This window comes from Schistocerca americana, chromosome X, assembly GCF_021461395.2.
Source record: "Schistocerca americana isolate TAMUIC-IGC-003095 chromosome X, iqSchAmer2.1, whole genome shotgun sequence".
Taxonomy (NCBI): Eukaryota; Metazoa; Arthropoda; class Insecta; order Orthoptera; family Acrididae; genus Schistocerca; species Schistocerca americana.
The window spans coordinates 277,120,129-277,135,004 of NC_060130.1; the positions used below are offsets into that span (position 1 = coordinate 277,120,129).

General features: G+C 38.6%; 1 protein-coding gene across 1 annotated transcript in view; it reads right to left on the reverse strand.

Moving 5' to 3' along the window:
• Nucleotides 1-686: 686 nt before the first annotated feature.
• Nucleotides 687-14,876, reverse strand: part of LOC124555419 (autophagy-related protein 101) — a 30,157-nt gene continuing 15,967 nt past the window's right edge. The window contains exons 3-5 of the mRNA XM_047129324.1: nucleotides 10,549-10,762; nucleotides 1,370-1,536; nucleotides 687-1,219 (exon numbers count right to left, since the gene is read on the reverse strand). Of these exons, the coding sequence (XP_046985280.1) occupies nucleotides 1,136-1,219; nucleotides 1,370-1,536; nucleotides 10,549-10,762 (465 nt within the window). The 3' untranslated portion in view covers nucleotides 687-1,135. The remainder of the gene's footprint in view (nucleotides 1,220-1,369; nucleotides 1,537-10,548; nucleotides 10,763-14,876) is intronic.

A 14,876-nucleotide genomic window follows, 5' to 3' on the forward strand; every position in this document is an offset into this window, starting at 1 on the left:
TGCACATTAGCAGTTGGCCTTAAAAATGTGACTTGACAGTGTTTACAAAGTACTGGAGATGAGTGATGAAGTACTGTTGTCTACCATTGGTAAACATGGCTTGAGAGACAGAGATCCATGTGCCTTGTCAACACTAAGGGCATTTTATATCTAAGTTACCAACTAAAAAGATGGCCGGCGGATAAAAGATTTGCTATTATGAATAGATATATCTTGTACCCCAATAATGAAGCTTATATTGCCTGCAACAGTGTTACAGTGATTGGTGTGTGTAACATGTGAACCAGAAGGTACTGAAGATTTCACATAATGGTCAAAATTATGCCTAATGTTGTTTGCTCTACCTTCAGCTATTGACTCAGACATTAACCTGTTAACCTGTCGAAATATGTTAGTTGATGGAATTTTTTGTGGGTGACAATTACAGAATGCACGTAGTACACAGAATCCTGTAGCCCTCACATAACTGTGTATCAGTTTTCAACGGTGTCTCAGAAGAACAGACTCTACACATGGAATGTCATCCAGTGTAGCCAGCTGTACAGAGAAAGCAAATCAGTGCCACCTCTTCATGCCACTGTTTATTAAGGAAACGTGGGTGCGCACACACACCCACATGCGCACAAGCACACTCACGCAGGAGGGGAGGGCTGGCACATGCACCTGTGCACGGAAATACACAAAGCTGAAATTATACATCATTCATTTATTCAAAACAACAATGACTTTCTGAGCTGCAACATTGTAGTCAAAACAAATCTGTCAATAAACACTCAAATTAAAAACATTTAAGGAGAAGACCACGAATCAAGCTCCAGTTATAAATAATTCACTGTCACATTATTAACAACAATGCTAAAACTAGTTTCGCAGACCAACCCACACACCAATTAGTGAGTGATTACAAAACAACAGGATTGTTGGAAGATGGCAGTTATCTTCATAACCTCTGGTACTCAACATTCTCTCTTAAAATTTATAAATGGCAGGACAAATACTATGTACACGAACTGCACACATCACCTCCCTGACAAAAATATTCTTCTCACAATTAATCACTTTCTTCACACATAGAACCAGATGTTATCTTCAACACAGACATTTCTTGCATTGATATAGAACTTAAATTAATGACTTATAGTGAAAGAGTTTCCTTTATTAGCTTTTTCATTGTAGTACCAACTGATGTATTTGATGGCCCTGATGTTGTAAATGATACCTGGAAAAAATATACAAAGAAAACATACATAATAAATATATCACCTTTTCAGAACAAAATTAATTCAAAGTTTCTACTTTGTTACTGACTGATACGTACATACAATTAATGCATGTGCACACAAATCCTGAAACTATGATCATTAATTACCTTGAACAAGTATGGCTGTACATCAGGGTATGTTGTGTCAAAAATCAAATCCAGCTCTGACTGATTGGGCATTTTGGGGACATACTCATGCCTATTCATAACTTCTGCTATGTACAATATTTTTTCTGTCAGCATGTCACCAACTTTTTCTCGGCAAACCTGACGCTCTGAAAGTGGAAAAAGAAAATTAAATAATGGGCAGCATGAAAGCACATACAAACACATCTACTACACATAATTAACAAAAATTCAGTTTAGGCAATAAAATAGCCACTCAAATTTGAGAGTTACAAGATGGCCAGTTCCTTTCCTATGCCCTGCAAAAAATCTATTACACACTGGAGATGTTTATTCTGTGCACAGCACAGTCATACTTGTGAATCTAATAACACTAACAGACACATTCCTGTTCTGTTCTATGGTCAATGTGTATTCTCTCTCTCAGATGACCACCATGAAACTACACACACCAAAAAATGTTTTGCATCACCCCAGTTCCCAGAACTCCTGAAGATAGACATTGACTGGATATTGTATCACAGACACAGGCCCTTTGACTGTTCAGAGATGTCACTAAACCTGCCCAAAGATGTAAACAACAATGCATGAGCAACACCTATTAGAGGGAGGGGGTCCAACAGCAGATCAGTTCCTGTCATTCCACCAGGATGGAGGAACATGGCTCGTGTTGTCTGTAGTTCAACCATGCCTAGACGGTCAATACCGCGATTCGATCATGCCTGCATTGTTACTTTGTGCCAGGAAGGGCTCTCAACAAGGGAAGTGTCCGGGGCGACTGAGTGAACCAAAGCAATGTTGTTAAGGCACGGAGGAGATACAGAGAGACAGGAACTGTCGATGACATGCCTCGCTCAGGCCGCACCAGGGCAGTGGATGACCGCTACCTACGGATTATGGCTTGGAAGAACTCCGACAGCAACACCACAATGTTGAATAATGCTTTTCATGCAGCCACAGGACATCATGTTATAACTCAAACTGTGCGCAGTAGGCTGCACGATACACAACCTCACTCCCGAGGTCCATCTTTGCAACTATGACACCATGCAGCGCAGTACAGATGGGCCCAACAACACGCCGAATGGATCGCTCAGGATTGGCATCACATTCTCTTCACCAATGAGTATCGCATATGCCTTCAACCAGACAATCGTCAGAGATGTGTTCGGAGGCAAGCTGGTCAGGCTGAATGCCTTAGACACATTGTCCAGTGAGTGAAGCAAGGTGGAGGTTTTGGGGTGGCATTATGTGGGGCCGACGTACGCTGCTGGTGGTCATGGAAGGCACCGTAACTGCTGAACCATACGTGAATGCCACCGTCTGACCAATAGTGCAAGTATATCGGCAGCATATTGGCAAGGCATTCCTCTTCATGGACAACAATTTGCGCCCCCATCGTGCACATCTTGTTAATGACTTTCTTCAGGATAACAATATCACTTGACTAGAGGGGCCAGCATGTTCTTCACGCATGAACCCTATCCAACATGCCTGGGATAGACTGAAAAGGGCTGTTTATGGATGACGTGACCCACCAACCACTCTGACAGATATACGCCAAATCGCCATTGAGGTGTGGGACAATCTGGACCAACAATGCCTTGATGAACTTGTGGGTAGTATGCCATGACGAATGTAGGCATGCATCAATGCAAGAGGACTTGCTACTGGGTATTAGAGGTGCTGGTGTGTACAGCAATCTGGACCACCACCTCTGAAGGTCTCGCTGTATGGTGGTAGAACATGCAATGTGTGGTTTTCATGAGCAATAAAAAGGACAGAAATGATGTTTATGTTGATCTCTATTCCAATTTTCTGTAGAGGTTCCGGTACTCTCAGAACCGAGATGATGCAAAACTTTTTTTGATGTGTGTATTTTCCATACTGGCCAGTTAAAATGATGCCAATATCTTATCCTGAACAGCTATTGCATCTTAAATTTTTGTTGGTATTTGTTCTCCATGTGATTACTTCATTCTTATCTTCATTGTGGTTCTTTAAATATACAGTTATTTTAACTTAGTTCTGTATCAAAGTTCACTCTATTGGAACCATTATTAACCTCTGTTTTTCCACTAATGTCCTGCACTCTTATTATTCACTCAAAGGTCTCACAAATAAATAAATAAATAAATATATTTTTACAAACCTTTACTCCTTGCACTGGTTTGCTTTAATGTTGTTATTTTGTATTATGTCCTCTGCTTGGCTACATCTTTTGCCTTTTCACAGTTCTTTACTCATCCTTTCACTCAACCACCACATTTTGTAAACACCTTAAGTTTTACGCTCATCTCCTTCCACAACTAATAGTTGGCTCATCTCCATCCCCTGGTTAAATACTTTTCCCTGACATGAATTTTTAAACATATTCTGATTTGTCGCTCAGTGAATGTACATTTACTCTTCATATAATTCTATTCTTCCAGTGCTGCCTCTTTCTGCAAAGGCCAGCTTGTGCACTGTAGAGACATCAATTTATCCCTTCCCACTAACAAGCGCCCCCCCCCCCCCCCCCCAATTCTGTTATTTACCTATAATTCCAAGCACTGCAGCCTTTGGTATCTTACTTCCTCTTTTTGTTCAAGGGATTTTTGTCTTTTTTTTTAAGTCAAGTTTCTAACTCACGTGTTGTTCATTCTGCTATATTATGTGGTTGTCTGCTTGCCTCAGAGATGAATGCTATTATTCATGAAGAACAGCAGTAGTACACAGTGATATGCACATTCATCTTTTAACTGTACTTTTGCTGCTGACATATTCCTAGTCACCACTTTTCTGAAGTTCAAATTTTTCTCCTCTTTCTTTTTGTAATTAACAGCATCTCCTTGTCCATAAATTGACATAACTATAAACTATTACTGAATTTTTTCATGAAGATTTTGTTTTGTCATTAACTGGTGGACACACACACACACACACACACACACACACACACACACACACACACACACACACTCTCTCTCTCTCTCTCTCTCTCTCTCTCTCTCTCTCTCTCTCTCTCTCTCTCTCTCTCTCTCTCCCCCCCCCCCCCCCCTTGCTTTGTTTGATTTGCACATAATTTAGATCACCCTTTATTCAGTGTAAGTCTGCTGTGTATTCTAAAACCTTACAGTAAGTTTGTAGGTAATTAAAAAAATTAGTTTATTGTGTATTTCCTGTGATGTTATGTAACCAAAGCAATTACTTTTGATGCAAGTACAGTTTACATACACAAACAAAAATATATATAATTATTGTTGTTATTTTGTACGCAATAGAAATTCTTCATCATGAGCAAGTATGCTATTATGAATCACAACTTATCAGTTAAGGTACTAATAAATTTTAAATGCCAATCTGTGGAAAAAAAGCTGTGGTAGCTATTACAGAGTAAAGTGAAATGATCAACAGCAAACAGTATTTATCACATCTTTATCACATCATGATTTAAAGGAGAAGATGAAGTAATCACAAAGATTTCAAAAGGATCCATTTTACTGTACCAGACTAGCTGGTTTATTTGAAACAAACGCCCTGTTTCATTGACAACTGAGTACTTTTGCTTTCTTCAGGCATTGTCAAGCAATTTGGGTGACAAAAATTGTAACAAGTTATGGGCAGCTTTGAACAAACAAGAAATAACAAACATACATTCCCCAGTTACATTTACTACACACAAAATGTGTAATATGCTTCCATTTGTCAGGAACACTGGCTGACTTACACAATGATGTGGCAAGATGCTGACAAGAATTTCACGTAAAGTTTCAATACAATTGCAGACTGCAAATTATACATACAACTCTCATTTCAAACAACATTCTTTAACCAATATACCACCCTGCATTATTTTATAACATACATAGCCTTTATGCAATGATTATTTTAGTTGTGTCATTGACTTGGCACAAGCCACAATAGATCATCATCTTCCCATTGCATTCTAACATTACATTTTTAATCCATACAATGTATCACCTCGGAATATTCATGTTATAATGCCAAATACAGTATTTGAGAATTTTGTAATATATTCAAGTACTTCATAGTCTGGTATTTCAGTTATCCATCACTGAGCTATTTACAACATATGACAGTTCAGTTCAAGAGTATCATTAGTATTTTCCTTCTATCAATGACATAGTATCAACTTTCTTATACAATTCTGAAGTTAGCTCAAAGAAAAGCCTTAGGGCATTATTGGCTGGTAGACAATGGCACCTTTATTCCATGAACTGTGACTGCTTTGCCTTCACTGTATCTGTCCAGTGTATGTGACTACAAGTTCATGTACAGTTCAGTGGCGTGTGTGTTGTCGTTGACAAACAGAGAAGATGAGTGTTAAACCAAGTGCCAGAGCTTTGACTAATACTTCTCTCTAATAGCATCAAGGAGGCCACTGAACTTAACATCACCAGTCATGGCGTCACTTGATCTCATTCTACAAAACACTGCAGAGAGGTTTGGAAGAACACTCATGACATTGACACAAACGCCTGGTGATGAGAAACTGTATATCACCACCTCTCCTCCCTTGCCAGCCAAATAATGGTGATTTCTTCCATCACCAGCATTCAAACGCAGAAGCATTTGTTCACAACACATGTATTCAATATGAATACATTTCTTTGGTTACCAAACAATGGAAAATATAGGATGGAACATAGCAACTGTGTGTGTGTGTGTGTGTGTGTGTGTGGGGGGGGGGGGGGGGGGGGGGGGTGTTTCAATGAAGGCCTTGTTAACCGAAAGCTCACTTTCTAACAGTCTTTTTGTTATGCCTACCTGCAACTCAGTATCTCTGCTATACGGTGCATATCAAGTATCCTTTCCATAATATTGTTTCTTTGGATATACATTTTCCGGGTGATTAACACTAAACTTGCTCATGTCAAGTGTCTATATAACCAAGCCCCCCTCCCCTTTTTACCAGCAGCCTTTTCAAACATATGGTAAGTATCGGAAAACTTTTCCATATATGTTTGAAGACTGATTGTTTACCACAACCTATATGATATTGTGAACCGCCTGTCAGCTGCACCACAACACTTTGTACATAAGACCCCTATTTTCTCTAAAGAATGCTCTTCTTCCAGCACTCCATCACAAAACCAATTAACGGTATTTTGTGGTTACCTGTGGTCAGTTGTATGGTGCACAATAAAGTGTTAATATCTGTATTAATTTCTTAAACTGATATGCAAATACATTAATGTACTTTAATGGGAAGGCCAAAAACATAAGAAACCATCCCAGAATTATCTCCTACAGATTCACAAAAACCATGGAACACATGTCAGATTTCAAACCACACTACTCCAGTGTTTATGTCACTACATCACTTTGCTTTGTAGGAAAGCTGGAAGATTTTATTCAAATTCAGTACTTCACACAGCAATTAACTTCTCTATAACAAACAATGTAACTCTTATCTACTGTCTGAAATCATTTTATTTACTTCAATATAATTCATCCTTATGTGTAGCTGTCATCTTCTATCAAACCTAAAGAAAATGTACACCAGCCCATGTGTATTACACTGCTATTTCAAAAACAAACACTAAAATAAACTGATGAAATTGTAAAACAACAGTTCATTATCAATTGTATGGTTACTGAATAAGCTGCCTGCCTAAGCATCAGGAGGCTTCCAGCAGTTAAGACTGAATTACAGCCTTTACTTCATCTACTACACACATCACCGTTACTACTAGTGCTTAGCTGCAAGTACTCAATAAAATAACAAAACATCTTTTTTCATATCCATCAACCAAATATCGAAACCTAATTATTGGAATGTAGATATATGACCACATTTTTTTCCAATGGAATGTGCACAGAAATTTAAATTTTTTATGTCAGGCACACAAATTATAATCAGTTCCTATTCATGTCATGTACCTATCTGTTTATGTTTCACTGAACTTTATTGATTGGAAAGTGTATAAAAGAGGGTCACATATGGCAATCTCAAGGCTCATTATGAAGTAGAAAAGACAACTGGCTGTGGAGAATCTGCAGATATTACAGTTTTAATGTACTTACTAACGAGAGAAAGTTGCTATCAAGATTATGAACAACTCTGGAGTTGGGGATGACCTACCTACACATGCCAAGAATAGGAAGCACTGAAGAGACTTTTACATCATCATATACGTAAACAGCATGAAGTCGTCAAAGCAGATCAACAAAGTTGCTGAGGGTGCGGGGGGCAGAGGGGGCCGTGGCAGGAGCAGCATCGTGTGCAAGGTGTTGGGCAGCTGAGGTGGAGCCTGCAGCACATGCATCATGTGCTGAGGCTACAAGGGGCCAGCAACAGGCGCACAGATGGGGGCATGGACAGGTGCATGGGGAGCCCCTGCCTGCTGGCAGCCAAGAACATATACAGGGTGATTCAAAAAGAATACCACAACTTTAGGAATTTAAAACTCTGCAACGACAAAAGGCAGAGCTAAGCACTATCTGTCGGCGAATTAAGGGAGCTATAAAGTTTCATTTAGTTGTACATTTGTTCGCTTGAGGAGCTGTTGACTAGGCGTCAGCGTCAGTTGATGCTAAGACGGCGACCGCTCAACAGAAAGCTTTTTGTGTTATTGAGTACGGCAGAAGTGAATCGACAACAGTTGTTCAGCGTGCATTTCGAACGAAGTATGGTGTTAAACCTCCTGATAGTTGGTGTATTAAACGTTGGTATAAACAGTTTACAGAGAATGGGTGTTTGTGCAAAGGGAAAAGTTCTGGACGGCCGATAACGAGTGATGAAAATGTAGCACGCATCCAGCAAGCATTTGTTCGCAGCCCAGGAAAATCGACTCGCAGAGCTAGCAGAGCTGCAAATTCCACAATCAACTGTATGGAGAGTCCTACGAAAAAGGTTAATTATGAAACCTTATCGTCTGAAATTGGTTCAAGCACTGTCTGCAGCTGATAAGATTAAAAGAATCGATTTCTGTGATTTTATCCTTGCTCAAATGGAAACAGATGACTCTTTCGTTTCAAAGATTGTGTTTAGTGATGAAGCAACTTTCCACACTAACGGGAAAGTCAGCCGTCACAATGTCTGTATATGGGGCACTGAGAATCTGCGGGAAACAACTCAGTGTGAACGTGACTCGCCTAAGGTGAACGTTTTCTGTGCCATTTCAGCCAATAAAGTTTTTGGTCCCTTTTTCTTCGAAGGTGCTACTGTAACTGGACTACAGTATCTGGAGATGTTAGAGAATTGGCTGTTCCCTCAGCTCGAACAAGAAGCACAACAATTCATATTTCAGCAGGATGGAGCACCACCACATTGGCACTTATCTGTTGATATTGCTCGAGTGTCTGGAGGGGGCCATATTGAACATCTCTGAACTTGTTTTTGAGTGAAAAAAAACCTTTTTAAATACTCTTTGTAACGATGTATAACAGAAGGTTACATTATGTTTCTTTCATTAAATACACATTTTTAAAGTTCTGGTATTCTTTTTGAATCACCCTGTATAATGTGTAAACCAGCTCCTGCAGATGCTTATAAACAGGGGGCTTCAATTGCCAACCGGAGGTGTGGGTGGTGTATGTCAAGCCGCCATAGATGTCCGAGTTGGAGGTGTACAGGATGGCGCCATCAGTAGATGGCAACCGTGTGGTGACCGCGCACAAGAAACCGCTGTCGAGTGATGCCCGGAACTACAAGCACATCTGCACACTGAGCTGCTTGTCATCTAGTATTCCAGGCACACAAAATCTCTTCAAGATCTTTTACCAATCAATGTCAACACACAGTTTTGCCTTTAGATTTTCATTATTATACTTTGTGAGAATGTTCCTAAGTATGAACCTTTGTCTTTTTAAGACACATTCATTTCCTGACATTAGAATCTGGTACCCCACAAATGATAATGTTTTTATGCAATATACATTTGTGATTTTCCCACCCTTGCCTTATTTACTGTTACGATTCATTATTTCACTACCTCTAATGTTAAATTTGAGGGTTACTTCACAGCAGATCTCCATTGTTTCAATGTTCATTTAAAGTCATTGGCAGAAATGTAAAGGACAGCATACACACTTTACAGTAATTGCAGTCTGCTATTACTCATACTTTTGCCGAGCTAGTTCTCAAATTCAACATTACAGTAGAAACAATAATTACTCATAACTGTAATAGACCGCACAGTTGTCTAAGTATCTGAACAATGTATAAATTTTCTGGACATATTCTACAGTCTAGTTTTGATATGTACAGTTTTTATGAGAGTTCATTATATGGGTTAAATTACTTCTCATGTATCTCTTTTCGACCCAGTTATGAGCCTCCTCAAGATCTAAAATTAGAAACAGAGGATAAATTAATCTGAAGCTGCTCCAAATGTGTCATTATAAATATGGCATTTTACAATTGATCCTCTTCCTCTTCTATAAATCGACAATTATTCTCCTCCAAGTGTCTCTTCTATTATTTTTAAAGCTTTCCAAAATGACTGTTTACGGGTAATGGAATTTTGTTAAAGTAAATCAGGCAGAGCTGACAGAGTTACATTAGGAAATGAGACACTAAAAGCGGCCAATGAGTTTTACTATATGGGCATTAAAGTAACTGACAATGGAAAAGTAGAGTGTACGAAAAATGCTGACTAACAATGGCAAAAAAAAGTTTCTGAAAGAGAGAGATTTGTTAACATTGAATATAAATTACAGTCATACAACAACTATTCTGGAGGTATTGGTTTGGATTGTAGCCTTGTACAGAAGTGAAAAATGGATGATAAGTAATTCAGACAACGGTGCTGCACCAGAATACTAAAAAGTTGATGGGCAGATTGAGTAACTATTGAGGATGTAGTAAATCAAACTGGGGAAAAAAGAAATTTGTGGCTCACCTTGAATGAAAGACGGTAACAGTTGATAGGACACATCCTGAGACATCATGGAATCATCAATTTGGTAATTGAAGAAAGAAAGAAAAAAAGAAAGAAAGAGAGAGGGAGGGGGGGGCGCATGCACCTGCAGGTGCAGGAGGGGAGAAAAGGGGGGAGGGGTAAGAAATGTAGAGAGAGACCGAATATTGACTACAGTAAGCAGGTTCAAATGGATGTAGATTACAGTAGTTACACAGACATGAAGAGGTTTGCACAGGAGACAATAGCATGAGAACAACAACAACAAATATGACAAAGATATCCTATGCTCACCCTGTTCATTGTTAAGTTTTATAAGTTCTAGCCTTATAGTCCAAACTTCCCAAGGTATACACTCTGTCTGGAAAGGCCACCGATTCTTTTTCTTCTGGAAAAACTCTAACGAAATTTGTCCTGAGCTTGGGCCATCATTTCCACGCAGGGCTTCTGAAAACTCTGAAATTTCTCTCTTTAGAGTACGATCAAGGTTGTCAGATGAACAACAAACCTGAAAATTGAAAACTGATGTTAAACATGAATACAGACAGAAGATAAAAAAAAATATATAAAAACAAGAATGGTAATGTCTTTTTCATCTTTAATTAATAATACAGAGCATCTTTCCTGATTATATGCCTATTTCCCCATCTCAAACAACAGACAGGAATGACATCATATAAACTGAGCAAAAGCAAACATTTCTATTTTGCTCATTTTTAATACATTTATTTCCCACAAAAACTATTGTCCTGCATTTGTACTCACAGATGACCCAAACACATAAGCTATAAAATGATACAGAAACATATCTAGTCCATTTTAATACTTTAGTTGGCAGTTTTTCAGCCATCACATTACAAGCTCTGTAGTGAAATTTGAAACCAATAATGTACAGACAATAAGCTAGCTGATTACAGTGCAATCTGAGTTACAACCTACAGTGTGCAGCATAAAACTAAAGTTCTTTCAATAAAATGCAGTGGAATGTTACTAGTATTCAGAATGTAGTTACATCCTTACAAAACAAAGCCTGTGTAAATTTTTTGCAGAACTTTTGGTATCATGACAGTTAACCAATAAAGTTAGTCAACAACATTAAGACTATTTCAGTGTACCAATTATCTTTATTTGTTTTAACACACAGCAAAATTACTTCAAAAACAATTGTATTAGTACCACCCACAACTATAACAATTGCACCCAGCCACTCCTGCTCTTTAACAGTAATCTGTGGAATGAAGCAGCGAACTGCTGAAGTGTTTCCCTTGCCTGCAAAAGAATAAACATAATAGCCAGCAAAACAACATGTTCATATGTCCAACTACGCGAATAGTGCGAAATCTGAAGCACTGATAGCAGGGTGCATATCAAATATAAAACAGTAAGATCTTAGAAATTAAGTTGCATGATTAAATACCAATGGCAGGAAGAAGGGTTATTCTGAGGTATTCAAGATGTTAATCTGGAAGTTTACGAAGCAGCATAAAATAAATATCATAGAAGGATGCAAAGATTTCAGTGGGTGGCAAACTCAAGAACAGGCAGTTCTAATCATTATAAAGATCTTTCAAAACTGGAACAGAAAAGAACCTTGCAAAAAATTACAATTTGCCAATGATAAGTATCTCTCTGATAATGTTTAACTTCAAAAATCCTGTAAAATGGCAAAAAAATTCTCATAGTTGAAATAAATAACCATTGTCATCTGCTGCATATAGAATGAATTCTGTCTATCTTTGTGTTGAAGAACATGATGCCTTCCAAAGTGTACTGGCTTGTTTTTCTTCAGGATTATTATGATACATATATCCACACATCATAACTGGTTACAGAAACACATCATATCCATTAGTAATTTTAATACATTAACTCATGGCATGTTCCCATTTTCACAGCTTTTTGTTCGGAAATCAAGAATTATTGTACCCTTGGGTACCACCATATGGAGATGACTATGTGTAATTCAGAAACACTGTCACATAATGAGCACAGAAAGCTGTTGAACAATTTTAGTAACTGTACCAATGTTGAATTCTATGACAGAGGTGTGACACTGGGATCATCTTCCTAAAATACTTTAACCACCCAATTGCGTAGCAACTTCAGCACACAACTGCTGAAAAGTCACCTAAGTTTGAAACAAATACCTATGACTGTATTATTTCTTTTGTTGTTTACAAAATGTCACAATACAGCATTGCTCCCAACTAAATTATACAAAAAGTGTTTTTAATAACGAAGTCATTTTCAGATGTCAACTCATCCTGCTTTTGCGAGAATAAATGATTCCTAAAAGTAAGGAGAGAACTATGGGGCTACCAATTTGATGCATCAAAAGATGCATATTCAGTTTACATTTTTTAAAAAGTTGGCTTCCAAACAAGGAAGCAATCAAATTTGAATTGACAGGTTTAGACAATGCATGTAGTGATAAGTGAGGTTATTTTTTTAATTCTTTGACTCATGTATAATGGATTAACACATGCCTAGGTCCTGTTCTCAGGTGCACTGAACATGTTAGGGTGTGCAGCCATGGAGACCCTGGTGTGTTCCTAATGCATTAAGACATGCTTCCACTCGTGTACCTGTATGCTCTGGGCATGTTAAAACACAGAGCCATATAGCCACACAGTGTCAAATAGCTTTTCAACATTTAGCCTGCTCAGTCAGAGTCTGTGCACAACGATATTAATGTAAAAACTCATTGATTGTGATCACAGCAACAACTTTTGACAGAATCCTGAAGTAATAGTTCTGAGCCATGTCTATGAACTGATATAACGTCCACCTGCTTCAACAAGAGATGAAAGTTCTTGAGAATCTGAAGTGTCTCAAAGTGCAAGCAAAATATTTGGGAAAAAAGTATGCTTTAGCAACAGGTTTGACTATGACAAATTCATCCATTTGTGCATGTGTTTGATGACTCAGCTTCAGACAAGTTCATATTATGACAATACTGCATCATCCTACTCTTTTTCCTGATATTTTATTAGAAAGTATGATGAAATTTGTAGCACACAAAGCCAATAGATTATATTTTCATACCAAGGCAAATACCAAAGTATCCCTGCATTTTAGATAGTCATGGTGGAAATATGGCATTTGAAGAAGTTATTTCCCCACTGCATTTGTGTGCTTATGATCCTTATGAAAAGCTGAAAATTAGTCTAGACACATTCTCTTAAAAACTGCAGTTTTCAATTTAATTACACCCATCTACATCTACATCTACATCCATACTCCGCAAGCCACCTGACGGTGTGTGGCGGAGGGTACCCTGAGTACCTCTATCGGTTCTCCCTTCTATTCCAGTCTCGTATTGTTCGTGGAAAGGATTGTCGGTATGCTTCTGTGTGGGCTCTAATCTCTCTGATTTTATCCTCATGGTCTCTTCGCGAGATATACGTAGGCGGGAGCAATATACTGTTTGACTCCTCCGTGAAGGTATGTTCCCGAAACTTCAACAAAAGCCCGTACCGAGCTACTGCGCGTCTCTCCTGCAGAGTCTTCCACTGGAGTTTATCTATCATCTCCGTAACGCTTTCGCAATTACTAAATGATCCTGTAACGAAGCACACTGCTCTCCGTTGGATCTTCTCTATCTCTTCTATCAACCCTATCTGGTACGGATCCCACACTGCTGAGCAGTATTCAAGCAGTGGGCGAACAAGCGTACTATAACCTACTTCCTTTGTTTTCGGATTGCATTTCCTTAGGATTCTTCCAATGAATCTCAGTCTGGCATCTGCTTTACCGATGATCAACTTTATATGATCATTCCATTTTAAATCACTCCTAATGCGTACTCCCAGATAATTTATGGAATTAACTGCTTCCAGTTGCTGACCTGCTATTTTGTAGCTAAATGATAAGGGATCTATCTTTCTATGTATTCACAGCACATTACACTTGTCTACATTGAGATTCAATTGCCATTCCCTGCACCATGCGTCAATTCGTTGCAGATCCTCCTGCATTTCAGTACAATTTTCCATTGTTACGACCTCTCGATACACCACAGCATCATCTGCAAAAAGCCTCAGTGAACTTCCGATGTCATCCACAAGGTCATTTATGTATATTGTGAATAGCAACGGTCCTATGACACTCCCCTGCGGCACACCTGAAATCGCTCTTACTTCAGAAGACTTCTCTCCACTGAGAATGACATGCTGTGTTCTGTTATCTAGGAACTCTTCAATCCAATCACACAATTGGTCTGATAGTCCATATGCTCTTACTTTGTTCATTAAATGACTGTGGGGAACTGTATCGAACGCCTTGCGGAAGTCAAGGAACACGGCATCTACCTGGGAACCCGTGTCTATGGCCCTCTGAGTCTCGTGGACGAATAGCACGAGCTGGGTTTCACACGACCGTCTTTTTCGAAACCCGTGCTGATTCCTACAGAGTAGATTTCTAGTATCCAGAAAAGTAATTATACTCAAACATAATACGTGTCCCAGAGATCATTTTTAATTGATTTTGAGAATGCTTCATTTTAGTGACAACTCTTCCACAAATTAAGGAGACCTGCTATTCTACACTAGAATTTCACAATGTATTTCACCCATATAGAAAACACTGCAGCAATGAAAGTCTGTCATTGTTCAAAGGGCAAT